Below are 25,994 nucleotides of genomic sequence, written 5' to 3' on the forward strand. Positions count from 1 at the left end.
ATGATAGGGAGAGAAAAAATAAGGTAACCTTGTGCTATTCCTGCCAAATTTAGATAAGGTTACACATACTGTAGTCCGAAATAAAATAAGATTTTATTCCAGATTATAATACAACATGTGAATTTTGATGTTGCTCCTAACATGAACATGTTTTGTTCCTTGGCAAATAAATTAATTTACTTTTTTGTGTGTTTTTTAGATTCCGAACAAATTTGACGACGAGACGGTTCAGCGACAACTGAGGTACACGGGAATGTTGGAGACCGTCAGAATACGACAAGCCGGTTACAATGTGAGGTTATCCTACGACGAATTTATTCAACTTTATAGGATACTGCTGCCCAGGGGATTGCTCAGGTATTTATTGTTCTCAACCTCCCTGATTAAATCAATTTTCATTGTGATATTGATGTAATTTAAGGCCGGTTTCCGAGCTCGGGATTCAGCTAAGTTCTAGACTTTAAAACAGCTGGAGTCAGAAAACTGGCTTTCCGAAACGGGGCGTAGTCGCAGTTTTTATGATAACCTTTATTTTCTCATTTCTATAATTGGAAACGTTTTTCCTTGACGAAATTAAACATTATAATTCAAAATAGCTGAAACTTTACACTGTATTCTTTTTATTTTATACTGTTAGTTTTTCGAAATTTAATTTAATTGTGAACTGCGACCACGCCCCGTTTCGGAAAGCCAATTTCCTGATTCCAGCTGTTTAAAGTCTGGAACTAAATCCTAGAACTAACGAACATTAGTCTAGAACTTTCGAAGACAAAGTTCTAACTGCAAAGTCGAAGTCAAAGTTCAAACTTTAGAAGTCAAAGTCTAGAACTAAATGACCAATATCCAAAGTTAGTAGACAGAAGGTTGGTCACTCATCTATAGTATTTTAGTTGAAATGCAATTGGAGTGGGGGAACTGCAGCCGTGACGTAGGCTGTAGTACAGAGTAGGCAGAATATCGCATTCTTGAAAATCATACGGTGACCTATAGTCAAATTATATAACACAAACATTTTCTTACATGCAAGCTTTCTGTTTCTGCCTTACAATAATTATCAAAACATTTGAATAATACAAGCATTTTGCCATAAAAAGCAAAAATCCCACCTCCTAACTTTTCTTTTCAAACCCTTAAGGTTTCTTCATCTCCTAGGTCGTGTTTATATTTTGTAGTTTGGCTGTACATCAGCTTGTGAATTTCGGGGATGAGATATTTTGATTCTCGTAGAACATGTGCTCGATACCAGCATGTGTTCAGTGCATTTATATGAACGAAATTTATTGGATTTATCGGGATCGGTTTATCGGTTTATTGCAATACATTGGTTTATCAAGATTTTTCATGCGTTAATCTGAAATTATAATAGTATAACGTTGTCTACCAACGCTTTTCCAGCTTATTAACTTTTTCGTGTCACGTTTTTAGATTCTTGAAAAACTTTCAACTTCATTTTATTCATACAAGTTGAATGAACTTGAAATATTTAACAACATCATTAGAATCGGTGATTCATTCGCTATAAGTATGGAGGATTTACAAGTTCTAGGCCAATCTTGAGGGCAATAATCGACGATGTATTTGAAGATACAGAGAATAAACTGTATGCTCAGTGTGGTTACTCCATCACATTTTTACTACACGTGACGTCACGCTGGCGTTCCCCCACCACTTCGAATCTTACACCTGTGAGTGATCAACCTTCTGTCTACTAACGTTGACCAATATCAACTATTATTATGAAATAGCTAATTATAACGTAGCCTTATTATGGGTGAACAATTGAATGTTATTGATTGATGTAGTTGTCTTTATTCATTTCAAGGATTTGCTATTATTTATTCATTTATTCATATGGCTTTTATTGGCAGAGAGATCCTTTCGGATGCTCTGCCTCTCCATATCACCATAGAGAAACAATAGCGTAAGTAGATATCCCATGATATAGGGCGTTTATGTCGCAACTTTTACTGTTATCTCAAGCCGATTACTGTCGATCTTTACTGTTTTGACCGGGTAAGAGTGTATGAACGGCACAATATGAGAGACTACCAGTGTCATAAAGCTTCACAGGAAAGAACTAAGTGGACTATCAGCTTGAGATAACAGTAAAAGTTGCGACATAAACGCCCTATACCATGGGATATCTACTTATGCTATTGTTTCTCTATGATATTACCATAGCCACCTCTTATACAAGGCCCTGGCCTACGATCTTGCAACGTCGCAGTGTAGGCCTAGAATCTAATACATGATTGGCGAAAAAGATCAGCTGGTATTTTTTTAAATCTTTTTCAATGAATCATGTATTAGATTCTAGGCCTACACTGCGACGTTGCAATATCGTAGGCCACGGCCTTGTATTAGAGGTGGCTATGGTATTACCCAATGTCATTTCCTATAAACACTCTTGTTTATAGGTTATATATTGTTATTATTTTATATTGTAACCTAATTATGATTTCATTATGTATTGTAATTTTATAAAATATTTTGTGACGTAGCCTTATGTACTACTGTATCGTCAGGCTGAATAAATTGATTGATTGAAGTCTAGAGCTAAATCCCGAGCTCAGAAACCGGCCCTATATTATCTATTATGTGTTTTTTATATTCTTTATTCTTTTTTACAATGAAGCACAGATCGGGAGAGAAAAACTAAGAATATCTTGTACTATTTCGCTCCCAATTTTAGGTAGGCTAACATTAAAAGTCCAAAATGGGGTTATGTCTTCTAGATTTCTACAAAATTTTCCGTCCAAAAATATTTATACAAACCTTTCTTTTGAATTTAGATGTTTTAAATACCAGAATTACTAGTAGTTCTGTGATAAGTAGACCTCACGCAGTATTCTCATCCACAAGTACCTGATTGAAACTATAGACCTTATGGAAATACAGCAATAGACTGGCTTCTTCACACATCTGCGTAATCACTTGTCAGCTGATTTATGATGAATAATTCTAGTCTGATTGTTACTCTAATATTGGCGTATGAAGGAGGCTCCTTTTTCCTTTTATATTATTCTTGAAATGCAAAATCTCCAAAAACCTTATATATACGTTGACGCGCAATCAAAAAAGGAACATACCTGTCAAATTTCATGAAAATCTATTACCGCGTTTCGCCGTAAATGCGCAACATATAAACATTTAAACATTAAGAGAAATGCCAAACCGTCGACTTGAATCTTAGACCTCACTTCCCTCTGTCAACAATAATTTATAACACTCAGCTATTTCTAAAATAGAGAATATTCACTTATTAGAGACATTTTCAAACACGAACCGAAAAATATCTATTATTGCTTCATATCATATATCCATGTACTCAGCTATTCTTGTTTCATCTATCCAGTTCGCAGACGGACGTACGCGAGTTCCTTCTCACGCTAAACCTGAACCGTGACAACTACCAGACGGGCGGCAGCAAGATATTTCTGCGCGAATGTGAGAAGTTAAAGCTGGACTACAGGTTGCATCAGCAGATTGTCGCCTCCATTGTCGCCATACAGCGATGGTTTCGCGCGCTGCTACAGCGGCGTCGGTTCACCCGCATCAGGCAGGCTACTCTCATACTACAGGTAACAAGTCATCATAATCTATATAAATAAAAATCCAGCCTCAAATTTTGACATTCAATAACTTTTTTATGTGTGAGCCGAATTTGATGATTCTTTAGTTGTATTTGTTATATTCAGGAGCATCAAATTTATGATCCGACTTTAGGACTTTTTCATATGGTCCTTCAAAGTTTACATGTAATCCTTATAGGCAAAGACCTTAAAGATGCATAGACACATGCAGCGCTAGTGTCGTACTTGGAATTGAAATCGGCCATTGAGGGGGCAACCTATAAGATTATTACATACCAATGCCTTTGTAATCTATAGTATTACGAATATATAGATAAAAAAATATCTCGTGCTAAAATACCCCAATGGCGGCCTTCAATTTCAAGTAAGAGCTATCATTGGGAAGGCATAGGCATTGTGGGTCTATATCTCTTTAAGGTCTTTGCTTATAGGAGAAGATTTGTGAGCTGGCCACACACAGAAATAAAAATCAGCTGTTATAATCATTGCGTCATCCAACAGCCGTCGGTAGATCTGTTTTTCTATTTTTTTTCTACTGATTCACAAAATTTTAATTATAATGCTGTGGTACGAACGACGTCCAAACTTGGGTCGTAGAACTGGAAATGCTGTAAATTCAGAATATGCACGGGAAAATCCAGCATCCAGCTAAAGTTTGTCATGAGATGCATTAACTATTTGGCGGTACGAAGTTCGCCGGGCCAGCTAGTATATAAATATTATTGGTTTATCATTTTCATCTTGTTGAGCTGTGAGACATGGTTATCCTCATGCTTATAATTTGTAAATATTGTGAAATGAATTTTATAGAATTTGAATTTTTGTTGCAGTCGTACTGGCGAATGTGGGCTGCGCAGAAGTTTGCCACGCACTTGCGACAAATGGAGACGGCCGCTGTTCGCGTGCAGAGCGCATGGCGCGCGCATCATACGCGCACACTCTACAGGTATGTGTCATAATCGAAACATGTTAGAACGGTCACATGACTCTAGCGAGCAATTCAAAAGGCACCCTTTATGCCCAAATCAGTTATATCGTAGGGAAAAGGTAGCATAAGAAGATATGCCATGGTTTGTAGAATTCATTCGAAGTTTGGAAGTTTTGTATCAAATTATGGTGTTGAGATGACACTCTGTATCACATTGTGTTGATGCTGTATCATGTGTGGTGATATGCCATGGTGTTGGACCGTTATGTTGCAAATGTGAGTGTTAACTGAAGCCGATAGTCCTAGTAGTTGTTTTTGGTGAAGCTATGTGACGCTGGTAGTCTCTCATACTGTGCCCTTCTTACACTCTTACACTCCCAACAACACACTTATAATAGACAGTAGTCGACAGTAATTACAGTAATCGGCTTGAAATTTGGTACTTGAAGGACATGATATATAACATGGTATATGTTCTAATGCTATCACCATAAATGATACAGTATCACCAAATGATACACATCATCAACACAATATGATACTGTATCATCTCAACTTGATATTGCAAATATATTGCAATACTCGTTATATTGCAAATATCTTCTCTGATTACTGTTGACTACTGTCTATTATCAGTGTGTTGTTGGGAGTGTAAGAGTGGCACAGTATGAGAGACTACCAGTGTCACATAGCTTCACCAAAAACAACTACTAGGACTATCGGCTTCAGTTAGCACTCACATTTGCAACATAACGGTCCAACACCATGGCATCATATCTTCTTATGCTACCTTTTCTCTGTGGTATTATTGAGAAATAATGATGACACTATGGTTGTGCGTTAAATTAGTATCTTTTCAACTAATTCTATGTTTGTTTTCTTTTTCCATAGGCGTCTGAGAGAGGCGACTATTTCATTCCAAGCACACTGTCGTGGTTATCTCACAAGACAGAGGCATGCTAACAGCAACAAGGTAAATAATTTGTCACTATTTCTTCTTCTTCTCCTGTCTTCTTCTTATTCTCCACCGTCTCATACTCTTCTCCTCCCACTTCTATTTCTCTTCAATAATCAATAATAATAATTCATTAGTGTTGTGTTTTGTTTAATTCCAGATGCAACAGAAGCAAAGCAAGGTGCGAATACAATCAGAATCCTCGACTATGGATCCTGATCAGGATGACCAACACTATGAAACTATGAAAAGACTGAAAGCTCTATCTGCCAATGACAACGAGACTAGAGAAATAAGGTGAGTGAATCCCAACTAGTTCTGTATCAAATGTGCTTCCTATAAACAGGTTTTGTATCGAAAGAGCTCCGTATCAAGTAGTTCTGTATCAGATCAAGCTTCCTATGATTAGTTTTGTATCAAATGAGCTCCGTATCAAGTAGTTCTGTATCAGATCAGCTTCATTATATAATTATTTTTGTATCAAATGAGCTCCGTATCAAATAGTTCTGTATCAAATGAGCTTCCTATGATTCGTTTTGTATCAAATGAGCTCCATATCAAGCAGTTCTGTATCAAATTGGAATGAAATCTTTTTTGGCGAAAAATATAACACTTTACAATCACATATTGAGAAAAGTACAATTTCAACACTTTGAACAATCTTATTGTAAACTCTCATACTGTTTATAGCTCTATTATACTCTCATATTATACATCTGTGCATTTAGAATATTATGTTTGTTTTTTGGTCCTGCAAAATTATTTCTTTAATATAAATGAATATTTCCTATTTTAGTGATAATAATGTGAAATATTTCTTCTATGTTTGGTTTTGAAGCATCTGAATTTAAAAATCTACTTTGTGAAAATAATTAAGGACTGAGAATTTTGTGAACAACTACAAGGCTATTTCGGACTATGAAACCTTATCTAAATTTGGGAGAGGAATAGCACAAGGTTACCTTATTTTTCCTCTCCCTATCATTTTTATGATGTACTTATTGTATGAATCAATAAAAAAAGAATTTTTATAACTTTTATTCAATTAGTCAGTTAACAAAAATTAGTTTTGCATAAAATTGATGATAATTATAAATTAAATGTAATTTTTACTATTGTTTTTCAGGCTCGGAGACCCAAATAAAGAAATTTTGGGAGTTGATACGAAGAAAAAGCAACGAAATGTGCCAAAGTCGCTGCCTGACGAATTGTCATTAATCAGTGAGTAGTGTTTCTTATTCATCTGCATGTACAGTACATCTATAGTGAGGTTCACGTTATAATGGCAGTGTTTGACTAGCAATGGTATTGCTATCCCTGTCTATCATTCAACAAAGCGGATAGCACTATCTCTTTCTCGCTTTGCTCAAGGTCTATAAATACAGGTCATGACACTCGTGTTCCTTATGGAGCGGCCATTTTATGGAGTCTTTATGGCGGTACATTTGAAAATCCAATCTAATTTAATTTGCTCGTAACAAAATTATGCATTTTAAAAACAATATTCTAGTTCGAATGATATGTGAATTCAGGTTTTCAATTTTTTAATAATGAAATTTCAATAATAAATGCTTCAATTATTCATTTATTTATTATAAAAAATTGTTCTTATTCTTGTAACTTGAGGATTATGATTCATAAGGCATTGGGAAAGAATATGCGAGGCCAACTTCAAAAAGAGTTTCAAGTTCCCGATCAATTAAATCTAAAAATCAACAATTCAGTTCCTAGTTGGAATCTGAATATTATTATTCTGTCGGAACAATTTATTTTACAATTCAAAGCCAATCAATATCCCTTGAACAATATATCAAAATAACACATCATGTTGTTCAATATATAATGATAACAGCTGATAAATTTGAAAATTGGTGAACTAGAACCCCATAAAATGGCGATTTTGCAATGCATCACGGGATTGTGTCATGACCTGTATTTATAGACCTTGGCTTTGCTCTGTTGCCATATAGTCTTTAACAATGTAGAATTAATAAAAATAAACAGAACATTTCATTTTAATTACGGAAATTCATTATAAAATAATTGAAAAATTTGATTTATTGCTTAATAAAATATAGCTGATTATTTTAAACAAGAATGAACAGTTGATATTACATCAATAAACCTGTATCAGCTACCGTCTATAGAAGGCATTGACAAGACAGTGAGGATCAGCAACGTTGTTCTCCTATCTTTCTCCACTGCCATTATAACATGGACCTCATTATAGGGATAGCATTTAGTTAAGCCATTAAGCCGTCGGTCCCCGGCTACCTAAAAAGCAATCGTTAGGTCATTGTGAGAGGCCCTGAAATTAATCAGTTGCGACCTGAAAACTCTGACGGCAGACAGGAGCCAGTCAGGTCACTCGATATTATTATTATTATCTAGGGATTAAAGTGCATTCAAGGACAAAAGTGTATTGTAATTACAGTGATGAAAGTGCCTTGTATGTACATATGAGGGCAAAAGTTACACGGTTTTTCCAAATAATAATATACAGAAAAGATAGCATACGAAAATATCCCATGGTATAGGTTGTTCATCTTCCAAATTTCTTCTCCAATTACTGTCGACTACTGTCTATTTAGTGTGTTGTTGGGACTCCGCCCCGTTTCGGAAAGCCAATTTTGTGACTCCAGCTGTTTCAAGTCTAGAACTTAGCTAAATCCCAAGCTAGGAAACCGGTCCTAAAAATTCACTTTTAACTGTAGCTTATGAATCCTAAACACATTGTAGATTTACAACATTTCAAAACTAAAAAACTAAAATCTCTATAGAAGAAACTAGATAAGGCACAATGTAGGTGCTGTATTTTATTTTCTACTTCTTGGAGTATTTATCATAGAGAAAAGATAGCTTGAGAAGATATCCCATGGTATAGGACCGTTATGTTGCAAATTTCTTCTCCGACTACTGTCGACTACTGTTCATTATTAGTGTGTTGTTGGGAGTGTAAGAGTGTAAGAAGGGCACAGTATGAGAGACTACCAGCGTCACATAGCTTCACCAAAAACAACTACTAGGACTATCGGCTTCAGTTAACACTCACATTTGCAACATAGACACCCTATACACTGTCTATTATTAGTGTGTTGTTGGGAGTGTAAGAGTGTAAGAAGGGCACAGTATGAGAGACTACCAGCGTCACATAGCTTCACCAAAAACAACTACTGGGACTATCGGCTTCAGTTAACACTGACGTTTGCAACATGACTGTCCTTTACCATGGCATATCTTTTTATGTTATCTCTTCTCCATACCAACACTTATTATACTTTCTGTATTGTGAAGGTGATTTTGTTATAATCTATACTATAATAAAGGAAAGAACTGGCTTATACATGTACTTTATAGGAAAATTATGTCTGAAGCAAACTGGCTTATACACGTAGGGGATAGGAAATTCACGAATGATGCATCATCACGTGAATATGTACATCGAATTTCTCTTTTTTTATTTTTTCAAGTTGAGTCTTTATAGCATAAATATATTCATGCCAAATTTCAGATCAATACAACATTTCGTTCTTGAGATAAAGTGAAAATAACAAAATGGTAGCTATAAGGATAACCGCTGAGTTTTTTTGGACACTTAAAATACGACATTTGTAGTCTCCTATCATCCAGGAACAATACCCTAAAATGTTTGACACTACTTCTGAAACACTCTGTATATCAAGAAACCTAACATTAATAAAGTATGAAGATGTATAACAAATTGTTTCCTCAAATAAATGAATGATGTTTGATTGTGTTTCAGATAAAGTGGAACGGAAAGGGAGCTGTGACTCATTGGCTTCCCAACGCAGTAATGATTCTCAAAGCAACAGTGCCCCAGTGAGGGACACCCTGTATCGTGCCAAAAAACAGATTCAAGCATTGATGGGTATGTATCATCCCTATACTTCTGTATCAAATTGTTATGTATCAAATGAGTTCTCCTTCATATTCAAATCTGAATTTTGCCCAAAAAGAAAACAGATTCAAGCATTGATGGGTATGTATCATCTCTATACTTCTGTATCAAATTGTTATGTATGAAATGATCTCTTCATATTCAAATCTGAATTTTGCACAAAAAGAAAACTTCAAGCATTGATGGGTATGTATCATCCCTATACTTCTGTATCAAATTTTGATTGACAATCACAAATCATTATTAACTTATATTATGATTGGGAGAAGACAACAGGTCATGTATCAGATGAGTCCATCTTTCTCTTGTGAGACCATTTTTAAAGGACCCATCTACTTAGATAGGCTCGACTCACACTTGGGCGACTCAGGTCGAGAAGAGACTCGACTCTAGTGGAGAGCATGTGTTTCCAAATGGTGACACTCTGACCAGTCGATTCTAGTCTCTGCGACGTCACCATTTGAAAACACATGCTCTCCACTAGAGTCGAGTCTCTTCTCGACCTGAGTAGTGTAAGTGTGAGTTGAGCCTTACAGTACCAGTGATACTTCCTGGAAGTTGTTTCGTTTGTGTTCAAAAACAAAAATATTTTTAATGCCAAGTGAATTTTTCACACTTATAAAACATGAGGAAAAAATACAGGACTATTCCAGTTCCCTATTATTCATAGACTGACTCTTCATGAAAAAGGGCCATATTATCCAGGACTCAAGTGTTCCAATTGTATTCCATAGGATATCAATTTGTGTAGCAGCTATAAATATTTGTATGAAAGATAACTATAGGGAGATCCACGTTATAATGGCAGTGTTTGATTAGCAATGATATTGCTATCATTCAACAAAGCAGATAGCGCTATCTCTCTTGCTTTGCTCTGTTGCCAGATTGTCTTTCAACAATGTAGAATTAATAATCAATTGACAAAATATTTAATCTTTATTATGAAATAATTATTGAAAAATATAATTGACTGAGCAAAGTGAGGTCTAAGATTCAAGTTGACAGTTTGGCATTTCTCTTATGTTTAAATGTTTATATGTTGCTCATTTACAGTGAAACACAGTAATATATTTTCATGAAATTTGACAGGTATGTTCCTTTTTAAATTGCATGTCGACGTATATACAAGGTATTTGGAAATTTTGTATTTCAAGGATAATATGAAAGGAAATTATTCATCATAAATCAGCTGACAAGTGATTACACAGATGTGTGGAGAAGCCAGTCTATTGCTGTATTTCGATAAGGTCTATAGTTTCAATAATGTACTTGTGGATGAGAATACTGCATGAGGTCCACTTTTCACAGAACTACTAGTGTATATAATGAATTTGTTGTATTTTCTGTGTCAAACAGGAATTGTGAAGAAAGACAGCACCTCACCAGTAAGTCCAGTGGAGGCAGCTGGTCACACATCACATGGTCTCAGTGACATTTTGTCGCACTGTCACAGTGACGCATCCCAGTGCCACAGCGACAGTGAAATGGAGAGCAACTTTGAGTGGATGCGACATTGCACACCAGCGACAGTCATCGAGTACATCACGCCAACCGTGGACCACATCAGTAGCACGTCTACATCGAATTCGCCCACATCGCCTATGACACAGAAACATCCGGCCCGGAGGACCAAATACCATCCCACCCGGAGGGCCAGGGAACACTTGCCAAGCATTCCTACCACTGTCATCAACTATATTACACCTACCATCGATCATATAAGGTAAATATTACCAAAGAGGAAAGATAGCATAAGAAGGAAATCCTATTGTATAGGGCTTTTAGAGCTTTTATTATTTAGACATTGTTGCTAGCAAGCTGAATAAAGGAGTCTTCTTAATTAGAAAACTGAGGTCATATGTCAGTTTGGATGTTTTAAAGGTGATTTATTATGCTCACATGAATTCTCATTTGTCATATGGCAACATACTTTGGGGTTCCAGAGCTTACAGTGGTAGACTTTTTATAATACAGAGAAAGGCTATCAGACTGATTTGTGGGCTTTCTAAGCAAGCACAGTGTGATGAGCATTTCAAGCTTCTGGGAATATTGACTCTACCTTCAATATTTGTTCAACAGAGCCTTATTTATGTCAAGGAGAATTTGTAGAAGTTCATAGCCATAACACTAGAAATAGGGGTAAATTGACTACTTATCGGTATACCTATTCTAGTTCACAAACAAACATTTCTATTTTTATCAATAAAATTGTTTGATTCACTTCCTGAAGATCTTAGAAATATGGAGAATGGAACGTTTAAAAATCATATGAAACGTTTGATTTTAGATTCCCAATTATCAGGCTTCAGATACAATTTGAACAAAAAATTTTGAAAGGAAAAGATTGAGCATGAAAATCTCTACAATTAATGTTCAGTAATATTTTCACCTAAAATTGAAAATAAGCTCGAAATTCGAGAAAATGTTATTATCCAATTGCAAACTGTTGGCAACTGTTGATTCTATTAAATCATTCACTATGAAGAGATAGCAGACCTCGTAGCCTATGTCTCCAGCGTTATTGTCCTGTCACCAGCTGGCTCAGATCTTTGTTTATAAGTAGACTTGAGATGCGCGTGAACACTAGCGTCAGGTGATCAATTTTCATAACGGCAAGGAAAGTTGTGTGAGTGTACCACACCAGATTTTTTGTATTTTGTATCATTGTATGTATTTGACTATTGTAATGTATCTGAAGACCTCAGATATTGCTACAATAAATATTCTATTCCAGTGTTAACTGAAGCTATGTGACACTGGTAACATAGAGAAAAGAGAAAATAGCATAAGAAGATATGCCATGGTATAGGGCGTTTATGTTGCAAATTTCATTGTCAACTCAATCCAATTCTCCTAGGAAACAGTGCCTCTACCATGGGATATCTTCTTATGCTATGGTTTCTATATTGAAATATTATGTTACACATGGTTAGACACTTGAATGACATTGTTCTAGAACTGTGAAGTGTGACCAGTCAGATTTATTCATGGATCCAATGATTTCAGTTCCTCATCCAATTCACCCACATCCCCTATGGGTCCCGCACGTCGCTGCGAATCGCACGAGCCGACGGCACCGCGACGGACTGCAAGACGTGTCTTAGTGCAGGCAGATAGTGACGTCACTCAGCTAAAGCATAGCTCTAACCAAGCGTAAATATAGCATCAGAATTTTGCCTAGTCCACAATTTAACAAGTTTTCAAGTTGTGGATAATGCTGTAGATATAATACTGTTACTTCCAGGATAAGTTATTGGTCAAATACTCTACCTTTTGACGTACAACTGAATTTCAGCCCCTCATGAGGGGGTGACTTAGGGTTTGTAACTCGAATATTTTTAAATATGTAAACACCCATTTTGTGGTACATCATTTTGAAGGCCTTCTCAAATTGAGAAAGATGACATCAATAAAAATGTTCTATGATATTTTTATCCAAAATGGCGGCTGATTGAAGCTGTAGTTTTTAAAGAAACGAGGGGTTGTAACTCAAATATTTTGAATGTAAACATCCCTTGTGTGATATATTATTTTAAAGGCCTTCTCAAAACTAGAAAGATGGCATCAATAAAAATGTTCTATGATACTTTTATCCAAAATCGCGGTTGATTAAAATTTATCAATTATTTCTTTAAAACCTCAAACTTCAATCAGCCGCCATTTTGGATATAAGTATCATAGAACATTTTTGTTTATGTCAACTTTCTAGTTTTGAGAAGGCCTTTAATATGATGTACCACTCAATGAACATTTAAAATATTCGAGCTACAACCCCTAAGTCACCCCCTTATGAGGGGTTGAAATTCAGTTGTACGTCAAAAGGTAGAGTATTCGACCAATAACTTATCCTGAGAATTACAGTATTATATCTACAACAGTCTCCATTTTTTATTGAAGGGTTCCCATACATATGACCTACTCTAAGAAGTACTGTTTTAAGACTCTAACTGAAACATGGTCAGAACTGACCTAAACCGAAACATCCGGTCTCACAGACCGGGTCTTGCTTAAAGTGTTATATTTGATATATTTTCTACTAAATATGAATTTTAATATTTTTCATTGGTAAGTTTCAATTATAGTAAAGTATAATATAGATTTCGGTTGCAAATTAAGTGATGGAAGAATATAAAAAAAATGGAAATATTGATATGTACGGTAATAAATGTATAATTTTGGATGTAAGAACACACACAATACAAAATTTCGAGTAAGATATACTATCAGCTACTACTCAGAACAATAACCATGGAGAAATAATTTATCAATATAGGCTTTATAGCAAAACTAAAAGGTAATCATTGAAAATAATAATGTTTTTCATTGTTACCAAGAAACTTGTTTGAGCAAACGTTTTCAGCCTCCAGTTATTTTATTAGCAAGAAAAGTTCATAAATAACTATAGTGGTTGGAATCATCTATTTTGTCAAGTGAATGTTTATTTTGTGACACTTCATTGTGAAGCATCCTATTGATACAAGTTCCAAAGGCTGGAGCTTGTATGGTTGATAACTCATCCATTGACATCAATTTTCTGTTTCCTGAACACGGAACGTTTAAACGTTTTCTGAATTACAAAAATTAGTTTTCCAAATAAAACATGTCAATAAAATACCGAAATAATGAAGAGAAAAACATTAGAAAAAAATTGAATGCTCAAAATATCTGTTAGTTGAAACATCCGGTATTCTAGACCGGTAAAAAATGAACGTTATCCGAAAGATTCAGTAGCTGAGACCGGTACGTTTTCAATAGATTGATCTTTACTTGATAACCGTGAGTTGGGGACTGACGAGCATTGTTGGAGAATGTTGAGGAATAGTGGGGGAGAAGGTATTACAGCGGGCAGCAATTTTTGATTCACAATTCTGCCACTATAGAAATAGTTATTTGTGCAACAAGTGCGCAAAGTGACAGTTTGCTGCACCAAAAGAAATGTTTACACCCGAGCCGTAGGCGAGGGCAGAATGGCTTCTTGAGTGCAGCAGAGGAACTTTGCGAACATATTTCACATTAAATTTTTCCTACAGTAAAAATTACCATTGAATATGAAAAGTGGGTAATTATGGATAAAATGATGGCTGAAATCCATCAAATGTTTGTGTGTGTGATGCTGTTATTAATAACAACCTTAATTCATTTAAAAATTAATAATCCAATTGAAGTTGAAAATTCTCAGCCAAAGTTCTCATTTTTATTCATTCAAGAATCAGAAAAAATACAGATAAAACAAAAAATTCGCATTCAAAATACACGCCAACAGCTGGTTGGGATGTCTGCAAGATGGCTGAACCGACAAGCGCGCGACCTAGCGGGAAGAATCGTACTTAACTTCGTTTCATCCAGCTAAAAACAGTATTCAGATATTTAGACTTATGGTTAACTAGAATTACCGAAAAATACTATAAGTAAACTAAAAAATATTTATAAAATAACATAGACAACAGAAAATATTTTATTGTAGTATATTCTAATGTTATTTTATTAATTTTATTGACATGGATTTCGAACGGTAATTATTTAACCTGAAAATTCGAATTTCATAATGTGTGTTTGCTACATTTCTCATTGCTTGGAGTTGAAATAATTATTACTGTCAATAGAAAATAAACATTATTTATTATTAAATGATGAGAAGTTATTATTCATTTAATTATGATTTAGATAAACATTATTCTTGTTTTGGATTTCTAGATTGGGACTTTCATTTTATCATAAATGTAGGGTAGCCATTGAAATGATTCTTATCTAAATCTAACCGCAGTCATTGTTACCAACTTAATTTTTGTTTTCGTGCACTAATCCTCCATATAACCCACCAACTATTTTGTGTTGCCATGTTGCAAAACTGGAGTGCAGAAAAAAATTTTCCCGCACTAGAGCGGAAAAGTGATTCTTTGCGTTCTGTAATCAGTGCAGGAATGGCCACTTTTCAAGGTAACTGTAGGAAAAAATCATTTTGCCTCTGGTCTCACAGACCGGTGTTTCGGTTGAAGTGTTAAACAACCTTAGCAACTGGTTTATTTCAGATCTTTCAGTATTACATTATTATTCTATAAATTTGTTTGCAGACCTAGCAGCCAGGACTTGAAACGCCGCAACAGTGACCCTCAACCGCAGCAGCAGTCTCAACCGCAGGCCGCAACTGCGGCAGCCAATAAACGCGCATCGCAGCCGCAGGCACAGCAGCCGCAATCTCCACTATCGCCGCTAGATGTCGACCGCAAGAGCATCACTCTGGTCACCATAGCCGGACACCAATTTCGGTAAATATTTCTCTCTCTCTATCTCTCTCTCTCTCTCTCTCTCTCTCCTCTCTCTCTCTCTCTCTCCTCCTCCTCCTCCTCCTCCTCTTCCTCTCTGTTTCATCTAGTTTACTTTTACCACAGAGAAAAGATAGCATAAGAAAATATCCCATGGATTGTAGAATTCATCCAAAGTTTTGAAGTTTTGTATCAAATTATGGTGTTGTGTATCAAGTTGAGATGATACTGTATCATTTTTGGTGATATGCCATGGTTAAGGACCATTATGTTTCAAACGTCAGTATTAACTGATAGTCCTAGTAGTTGTTTTTGGTTTACCATTTGATATCTTCTTGTGTTATCTTTCCCCTGTGCTTTTTTACAAATACAATACTGAGCAATTAAAGTATGGAATAGAATTACAGTAACTAAAACTTTGCTCTGAAGAAATAGGAAATTCTTTGCCTAATAAAGGCATATAATCAATCAATTAATCTCTTATGGTAGAGAGTTAGTGAATATTCTTTCCGAAGAATGGACATTGATATGTCTAAAGCTCCGCCAATTTATGTAGATGCATAACAATGTATAATTATCTATAGTCTATAGTCTATAGTTATTCCAAATTGCTTTATTCATATCATATACAGTTCAATAATTATTTTCTTAGTTGACCGAGCGAAGTGAGTCGACGGTTTGGCATTTCTCTTAATGTTTAAATGTTTATAAGTTGCGCATTTACGGCGAAACGCGGTACTAGATTTTCATGAAATTTGACAGATATGTTCCTTTTTTAATTGCGCGTCGACGTATATACAAGGTTTTTGGAAACTTTGCATTTCAAGAATAATATAAAAGGAAAAAGGAGCCTCCTTCATACGCCAATATTAGAATAAAAATCAGACTATAGAATTATTCATCATAAATCAGCTGACAAGTGATTACACAGATGTGCGGAGAAGCCAGTCTATTGTTGTATTTCCATAAGGTCTATAGTTTCTATCTGGTACTTGTGGATGAGAATACTGCGTGAGGTCTACTGTTCACAGAACTACTAGTTAATATTCTTTCCAAAGAATGGACATTGATATGTCCAAAGCTCCGCCAATTTATGTAGATGCATATCTACCAATATTATCTATAGTTATCCTAAATTGCTTTATTCATATCATATACAGTTCAATAATTATTTTCTCAGTCTATATTATGTAAATTCATCTATAATTCTGCTGTCTCAGCTGATTGTTAAGGTGCGTACAGACTGTCGCTCTGCTCCGCAACCGAACGTCACTCCAGCAGAGCGATTGATGATCGACCGGCGAGCAACAGTGGTTCGACCGGGGAACGCGAGAAGATCTAACATCTTCTGTAACGTTCATGATGGGTGCGTGGGCGGAGCGACTGTGGTTCGATGGTGGTACGAGGGCGGTACGAGGGAGGAGCGTGCTCGGTGCGGGTTGGAAGCGCGAATATGTGTACGCAGCTTAAGAAGTGATGGTCCTGGCTATCTTGGAGACTCCCTCACTCTCCTCGCTGACATCGCACTTTATTGAGATCCACATTATAATGGCAGTGTACGATTGACAATACTGTTGCTGTCCTTTTCTATCATACAACAAAACAGATAGCATTATCTCTCTCTCGCTTTGCAATGTTGTCTGTTTGCCAGAATATTTTATATTTACTTTTAACAGTGACTGTACAAAACTGAACAAACCATACTCTCAGCCGCCATATTTTTTCTTCATTCTATCAAAGTACTTGAGTACACAAGTCGTAAAATTGATTTTAAATGTATTTTTGAAACAATGAAATAATTTTTAAACATTACCTAATGAGAAACACAAATTAAATTACCTGAAATGACATTTTAAAAGGTTGATAACTAACCATCCTATACTTCATCTATGCTTAAGTTAGCCTACCCATATAGGTTAGACCTACTCGTACTGGTATAAATAATATTGAAAAGTTATTTCAGAATAAATTTATTGAAATTACTTATTTTTAAATAGGATTACTATTTTTCTATTATTTTTAAAGGAAATTGGAATAGAATATCTACCAAATAACTTAATTTCTGTTGTTTTCAAATTCAGATTGGTGTATCACAGCTTTTTAAATTAGCCGCCTTTTCAGGTTTGTATAAAAATAAAAATCTGATCTCAGTCATGAAAGCATATTTTTGAATCAAATTATGAAAAAATGTATTTTCTTGATCAATTTGACATTAAATTGATTATTTTATCAAGGAAATGATAATTATTATTAGATTAAATTTAATGGGATGAATTGAGTAACAGCTGTGTACAGTCAGTGGCAAAATGGAGAGACTTGGCAACGTTTTTCTCCTATCTTGGCATTGACTGCCATTATAACGTGGACCTCACTATAGGACCTAACTATAGGTCGTCTCACCATCTCACACTCCAACTACTGTACCACTTCATCCAACTACTATTTTCAACTCACCTTTCTTTCTTCACATGCGCCTGCCGAGCCTTCAACTCCCTGCCCTACCACCGCCTCATCCAATCCAATTCATTGGCATGCTTCAAGAGTAATCTGTTCAAATACTTTCACCCCACTTGGATGTAATGAGCTGGTTTTCGTGCGTCATATGGAGGCCGAAAATGATTGTTTTCTGACCAGGCCGGTAAAAGTTTTACGGCCCTAGGGCTGTAAAATAACCTTGAAGTCAGCTGATTCTGATTTGATGTGAACGTGTTTACAAAATGGTTTATGAAACGGGATCAGTTTATGCTTCTAGAATTGAATAAGTATTCTGCAATAAGATACTATCATTTTATTTGGATGAATAAAATACAGATAAGATATATATTATAAACTATTCAAATTTGATTTTCAGAGTAAGATAGAACTTCTAACCTAAACTTCCGAAGTCAACGACAACAAGCATTGTTGACGTTGACATTCAGATTGGCCAAATTTGAAGTGTGCTAAAACAGCTGATCAAAAAACTATTTATTATTTGTGTTTATTATTCAAGAATCAAAACATTTATAATAATATCTAATAGTCATTTGGAAGAATAAAAAGTATAAACTCTACCTCTTACATAATTGAACATAATCTTTTAGGTTATTTAGACAAATCAGAATAAAAAATAAAAATACTTGGACAATTTCCTGATATTCAGATTACCTCAGATTTGCTAGAGACCTTCCTGTTTTGCTTTCGGAAGTGCCTAATAAACAATTATTTTCATATTTAAATCGTTTTTCTCTGTGGCGAAAAATAACGTTCTCACCATGGGCAAAAATGTTTTTCCGGCTCTCAATCTTTTCTTTGAAAACCGATTTCGAGCCGGAAAAGTCTCATTTTCGGCCCTAGGTGCGAAATATACTATTACTGGATGGTGACTGAGCAGCTATTGTCCTGTTTGTTCCCATTCATTTCATTTCTGTGCGTTCCATTCATTATAATTCACTTTCACAATATTTTGATTATTTATTGATATTTTTATTTCTATTCATTTATTTTATTTGTTATATTTTCTTAAATCTTTATTTCATCAATCTCATTTAATTACTAGTTTGGCCGAGGTGCTGTCGGTCTAGAATAGCAGGCCTAGCGTCCCAACAACCCAAGGTGCTAGAGTGGTTCAACCCCACCGAAAATCCGGGTTCCTTTATATCCATAATCATCTATATTGTACATGCTCACCCCTCGCCTAGCCTTAATATCCTTCCACTTCCCTGTAAATTATGCAGATTTAATTCATTCATATCGCCCATCATTTTAATTTTCAGCATGCATTTTCACAAATATATTATTATGTACTATTATTGTAATTAATTTTTATCGTAGAAATGTTATTATTTTGTTTATTATGACCAGTGTTTGCCATAGGTCTTGTCAGACCTGGACAATGTGAGATGTATTAAATGAATATTGAATATAATTTATTGTGTGTTAATTTATTGCAGGAAAGTGGCTCGATTCGCAAAGGACGATAAATGTCAATACTGTTCTAAAGCTATGGATGCATTGCTAGCAGAAGGTCATAAGTGTACAGGTCAGCAATATTTATTTATTTTTTTAATTTTAGTTTCTAAATTAAAGTATATCTAATTCTTCAAAGTTAATCATTATTTTACAGTTTCAACTGACTAGTGAGTGTTATTTTGTTATCCTATAATATTAAGCAAGCAATTTCTGTATATCTGTTTATATTTGGTTATTCATGTTCAACGGATCTCGAAAACGGCTCTAACGATTTTCACGAAATTTGGAACATAGTAGGTTTACGATATAAAAATTCGATTGCACTAGGTCTCATCCCTGGGAAAACTCGCTGAACGACATGAAAAGGATAACAATTATTCATCCTTGGAAAAACAGATGATAATTTCGTCGTCTGTCGAAACAGAAGATGCGTGTGTGGGAGAGAAACAGAATTATTTCCAGCTGTGTAATCAATCAGCGAGAAATATTATAATAGAAATTTCAATCGACTTGATCAAAATAATATGATTTGTTGACATGTCAATCATTCTAAACTAGAGTATATCATAATTTTCAAAGTTAATCATTATTTGACAATTTTAACTGATTAGTAAGTGTTATTTTGTTATTCAATCTAGTTTGTAATCCAAAATCTAAATTCGAACTTTTCTGTTTTTATTGTTTGGACTGAAAATTGGACCTGAATTCAAGTGTATGAAACATAACATACTTTTTGGACTATTTATAGTGTATAAATCAAAATTCGGGGAAGAAAGAGTTTTGGGCTGTGCCTGTTAGTCCTTCCCCAATCATTTAAAAGAATATTATATTTTGTGTATCAATAAATAAATATAAATTATGCTTTTATGCTTCTATGTTTTTGTACTCCAGAGCAAAACTCTGTGCCCCAACATCTATAGTGAGGTCCACGTTATAATGGCAATGTTTGATTAGCAATGGTATTGCTATCCTTGTCTATCATTCAACAAAGCGAACAGCCCTATCTCTCTCTCGCTTTGCTCTGTTGCCAGATCGGCTTTTAACAATGTAGAATTAATTATTGATTCACAATATATTTTATCTTAATTATGAAAATTCATTATGAAATCATTGAAAATATAATTGATTATTTTAAACGAGAATGGACAGTTAATATTACATCAATAGACCAGTATCAGCTACCGTCTATAGAAGGCATTGACAAGACAGAGGATCGGCAACGTTGTTCTCCTATCTTTCTGCACTGCCATTATAACATGGACCCTACACTAGTGATGATCTCTCATTGATTTTAAATATTTTTATCTGTAATTTTCAGACTGCAAACAGCTGTTCCACGTGAAATGTATTCAAAATGGCGGCGTAGTACAGCTTCCGTGTCGCGGCAGTGCTGCTTCAGTGACGTCTTCAGTGACGTCATCAGTGGCACGTCGCAAACAACTGCGCAAACGCAGTGCAACTTCAAGTGCACGCACCCTGCATTCAGGTATCAACTGCATTAACTGTTAACTGATTAATTATATTTAAACTATTTATCAACAACTGTTAACTTTGCATTCAGGTATCTACTGTATTAACTGTTAACTGATTAACTAGTTAACATGATAGAATATTCTATACTATTAAACTTCTGTTTATATGTTTGGATGTTTAGATTTTTTATATGTTTGTATTTCACCGGATCTCGAAAACGGCTCTAACGATTCTCACGAAATCCATAACATAGTAGGTTTATAATATAAAGATTCGATTGCACTTGGTCTCATCCCTGGGAAAACTGGCTGAAGGACATTAGAAGGATAATTACTAGTAGTTCTGCGAACAGTAGACCTCGCTCATGAATACAACTTTCAATTTAATGAGAAGGGCCATTACAATAAGTACAGAATATTGTGAAGATTTAGTCATGTCATCTATTATTTTCTCCATTGAAAGTGCTAGAGACACTGTTTGAAGGGACACTGGACTTACCAAGGAGGTACCTTCATATCAAGTACATACAAATTTTACTTTTTAAATGAAAAAGACTAAGAAATCGTCAAAAAACCACAGATTCATTGATACTTAGAAAGACCGGTTTCGGTCTGTATCAGAGTTTATCAGAGATTGACAATGGTGTAATCACCGAAACCGGTTTTTCTAAGTATCAATAAATATGTGGTTTTTTGACAATTTCTTAGTCTTTTTCATTCAATATGAATAATTACCACAATATCAACTTGAGAAGACACTACACTAAAAGAAAAACAAAATTAACCTTTACACCTTCACCCGCAAAAAAGCCGGGTTATTTTCAATCCTGATTAATTCCACTAGATCCATCTTTTTGAAATGGTCTTCTCTGATTTGGTTCACGTGAAGTTAATCAGGATTAAAATTTTACCGGCTTTTGTGCAACTGGGTCTTTGTGAGGGAAATTTTTGCATGCCTCTGGGATTTAATCTCAATTTACTGTGATTAGATAGAACATTTCTGTATGAATATTATTATAATTTCTTCTTTCGTAATAAATTGTTTAATATGCTTTTGTACTCCAGAGCGAAGCTCGGTCCCCGATATTCAAATGTATTAACTGTTAACTGATCAACTAGTTAACATGATAGAATATTAACTACTCACTTGATGAAAAATTAACAAAGTTTTGTAAACTATTAACAATCAACTATTAACCATATAATAAACTGTTAACTTTATCAACTACTAACCAATTAACTTGATAGAATATTAACTATTTACAAAATTATGTTAACTTTTAAATATACAGTGTGTTTTGAAAAAAGTTGCTCATAAGTAAGGGTTTGATTTCTCACATCAAAAGAAGAAAAAAGTTCTAATTAACATAGGTCCGAAAATGCTTGGTTACCAAGTTATACAGGGTGAAATATTTCGTCTGAATTTTAGTTCCACTGCCGAAACGAAGCCCTACGGGTATTTGTTGGCTGTTAATTAAGATGTGCTATAAAGCGTCCTCCATGTAAAATGAACTGGAAAATTGAATAAAACCGTTTCCAGACCTGTAGCTACAGTAATTTTTAATATATATGACGAAATACGCGAAACTTGGTCCCGAAAAACAATTTCCTTCAAGGTTTGAAGCAGATTTATTATGTTAAATGTACAATAAACACAGAATATTTTTCTACAGAACTTGTAGAAAATTTAATTTCGAAAGAAAGATAAGTAAAATAAGTCTATAATAGACTAGTAGTTCTGTGAACAGTAGACCTCACGCAGTATTCTCATCCACAAGTACCTGATTGAAACTATAGACCTTATGGAAATACAGCAATAGATTGGCTTCTCCACACATCTGTGCAATCACTTGTCAGCTGATTTATGATGAATAATTCTATAGTCTGATTTTTACTCTAATATTGGCGTATGAAGGAGGCTCCTTTTTCCTTTTATATTATCCTTGAAATGCAAAATTTCCAAAAACCTTGTATATACGTCGACGCGCAATTAAAAAAGGAACATATCTGTCAAATTTCATGAAAATCTATTACCGCGTTTCGCCGTTAATGCGCATCATATAAACATTTAAACATTAAGAGAAATGCCAAACCGTCGACTTGAATCTTAGACCTCACTTCGCTCGGTCAACAAACGCAACCTATTTTTCAGAGCACTCTGTATACAGTTCAATGCAGTGAAATAATGTCACATTAATATTATTAGGTGGAAGCTCGTTGCACGGAAGCAGCGCGGACAGTGCACGCGCGCTGCATGCGAGCGGCGCGGATGCTGCACGCTTGCGGCACGCACAGTTCAGTCTAACCGGCACATCTGAATTCACGGATCGAACTGACAAAATTATCTCCGATGTTCGCGAACTGCAGAAGATGCAGGACTTCATCACCGAGAAGGTAATCAAATAAATAAATATAGATAAATAGAAAATTAGCTATACTTCCATTGAAAAATGTATATGTCTACAAAGTGCTCAGAAACTTTTTTGATAGAAGCGTTAATTGCAATGAGTATTTTAATTTGAAAAGCAATAATTTGAGAAATGAAATGAATGTATTTTATTTGCCAAAAACAAAATACAAAAAAGCTTTACGTAAAATAAATATAAGTATATGCTACTGCACTTAAACCAAGATACACACATTTATTTAATTAGATATAATAACGAAATAATATCCTTTATATTATAAATAATAGTTATAAAATGGAAATAATTCAAGTTCAGCCATGCCTCTATGGCTCTTTTTCTGTGTTTATTATTTCGGATATTATTAAGTGGAAATTCACTTTCTAGTATATTTATGAATTTACTGCTAATGTAGTAGAGTTTCCTTCTAAGAAGAGCTGAGTTGGTGTTATATATTCCATATTTTCTTATTGTATTAGGTCTAAGATTATAATTTATGTCATCGGCTAGAGGGAAATTATGCTCCTATTTAAAACTGTAATTTGTTATTTATTTATTTATTCAATCATTCAGAATCACACAACTTACAGAGAAGTACGACAGGCTTCTAAGCCCAAAACGGTTTCAATTCTAATTTATACAACAGTCCAAATGTTGCTAGGTTATGTGTCTCAACAATCTCCTATTACACACTCAATTTACAATTCGTAACACACAAAGATTATTTTTAAATTAAAAATACTTCAAAATTAAATTAAATCAATCACAATTAATTAAAAAAATTCCAAACTTTAAAAAAAACTATAAAATTTTGAGACCGAAAAGACAAACAAACTATTTAGAACTTATCACAGCTGTAACTCTTAGTTGTTATGCAACTAAGATATAACTGTCGTATAGTTTTAACATCAAATTCACTAAACAAAATCTTACTATCATAAGTTCTAGGTTTCTTTAAAATTGTCTTTATGATGAATTTATAATGTCTTTATGACGAAAATAAATACGAAGCTTGTATACCTACCTAAACCAAATAAAAGTCACTTCATGAAATTTTTTTCTTATTTGGCTCCAAAGTTCTACAACCTGCTGCCCTTGGAGATAAGGCAGTGCAAGATACGATCAAGGTTTTTGAAAGATGTCAAGAGATTTGTAATGGAATGTGAGAATATAGATACTTTTTTTAGAATTCTCATGTAGACTTGTATATCATAATATTGTACAATATACTTCGAAACTAAAATTGATAAATCATCGATACTATTATGTAATATGTGTCACTTCATATGCGACTGTCGGCCTCAGTGACTACATTTTAGCGCTATAGTTTTGTAATCAATTTTATATCACCATCTCAAACAGGTTTAGTACCTCGAGATGCAAATACTCAATTGGCATTGCATTTTATTTTGTAATAGTATTTTCTCATGTTGTAAAATTTGTATTGCTTTTATTATATATTTCTAAGATGTTGTAATTCTATATTTCTGCCAATAAAACATTTCATTTTAAAACATTTCAATAAATACAGTGAGTCCCTAGAAAGGTGTGACAGCCGAAAACGTTTTCTTCTTTCGGCGCTCATCCGTCACCAAATGCTGGGAATTACCATAACCTTATTCAGATTTGCTCATCAACTATCTAAATCCGGGGGAGAAATAGTAGTTTTGGATTAAGGCTGAAAATAAACTTTCTACTCGTGATATTTTTCAAAGTTTTTTGATTTGTATATCATCAAGCTATCAAAATGAAAAAGTTTTCTCAGGAAAACATTTTTTTCCCGATCATTACTTTTCGAGATATGAGCGACTGAAGTTTGAATTTTTCGGACAGAACATTTCAAATTCGGTATACGATATAAATCCATGAGATTTAGAGGATGGATTCTTCATGGTATTGTTGATCTAGTAAAACAAGAATTTTCTGAAAATATCGATATTTGGAAAAGTTATTCAATTTACCAAAAATAACTCAACTAAAAGTTATTTTTAGTAAATTGAATAACTTTCTTAAAAATTGATATTTTCAGAAAGTATTTGTTTTACTAGATCAACAATACCATGAAGAATCCATCCTCTAAATCTCATGGATTTATCTCTTACCGAATTTGAAATGTTCTGTCCCAAAAATTCAAACTTCAGTCGCTCATATCTCAAAAAGTAATGATCAGAAAAAAATGTTTTCCTGAGAAAAATTTTTCATTTTCATAGCTTGATGATATACAAATCGAAAAAAATTTAAAAATATCACGAGTAGAATAGCTATTTATGTATTAAGAGCGTAATGCGCGACTTTATCGCTCGCGCAAAACAGTTATCACGCGACGCGAAGCGGAGCGTGATAATTTTGCAAGAGCGATAAAGAAGCATTACGCGCGAATTACATACAAAATTTTTTCTACAACTGCCCAAACCTGTTAAATTACTTATATCGGCGGAGTTACAATTACCGACTTTTTAGGTTAAGATCTGACCTTTTGGCGAGCTGCTTACCATCAGCTGATTGGCG

The 25,994-nt window shown here is 34.5% G+C and overlaps 1 protein-coding gene across 1 annotated transcript in view; it reads left to right on the top strand.

The window, feature by feature from the left end:
• LOC111063300 (myosin-VIIa) overlaps positions 1 to 23,575 on the top strand; it is a 44,446-nt gene extending 20,871 nt beyond the window's left edge. The window contains exons 4-16 of the mRNA XM_039435949.1: positions 200 to 357; positions 3,356 to 3,581; positions 4,424 to 4,539; positions 5,413 to 5,494; positions 5,637 to 5,773; positions 6,603 to 6,697; positions 9,240 to 9,365; positions 10,752 to 11,118; positions 12,402 to 12,548; positions 15,467 to 15,661; positions 19,591 to 19,679; positions 20,928 to 21,095; positions 23,288 to 23,575. Coding sequence (XP_039291883.1) covers positions 200 to 357; positions 3,356 to 3,581; positions 4,424 to 4,539; positions 5,413 to 5,494; positions 5,637 to 5,773; positions 6,603 to 6,697; positions 9,240 to 9,365; positions 10,752 to 11,118; positions 12,402 to 12,548; positions 15,467 to 15,661; positions 19,591 to 19,679; positions 20,928 to 21,095; positions 23,288 to 23,487 — 2,106 coding nt within the window. The 3' untranslated portion in view covers positions 23,488 to 23,575. The remainder of the gene's footprint in view (positions 1 to 199; positions 358 to 3,355; positions 3,582 to 4,423; positions 4,540 to 5,412; positions 5,495 to 5,636; positions 5,774 to 6,602; positions 6,698 to 9,239; positions 9,366 to 10,751; positions 11,119 to 12,401; positions 12,549 to 15,466; positions 15,662 to 19,590; positions 19,680 to 20,927; positions 21,096 to 23,287) is intronic.
• The last annotated feature ends 2,419 nt before the right edge of the window (positions 23,576 to 25,994 follow it).

This window comes from Nilaparvata lugens, chromosome 9, assembly GCF_014356525.2.
Source record: "Nilaparvata lugens isolate BPH chromosome 9, ASM1435652v1, whole genome shotgun sequence".
Lineage (NCBI taxonomy): Eukaryota > Metazoa > Arthropoda > Insecta > Hemiptera > Delphacidae > Nilaparvata > Nilaparvata lugens.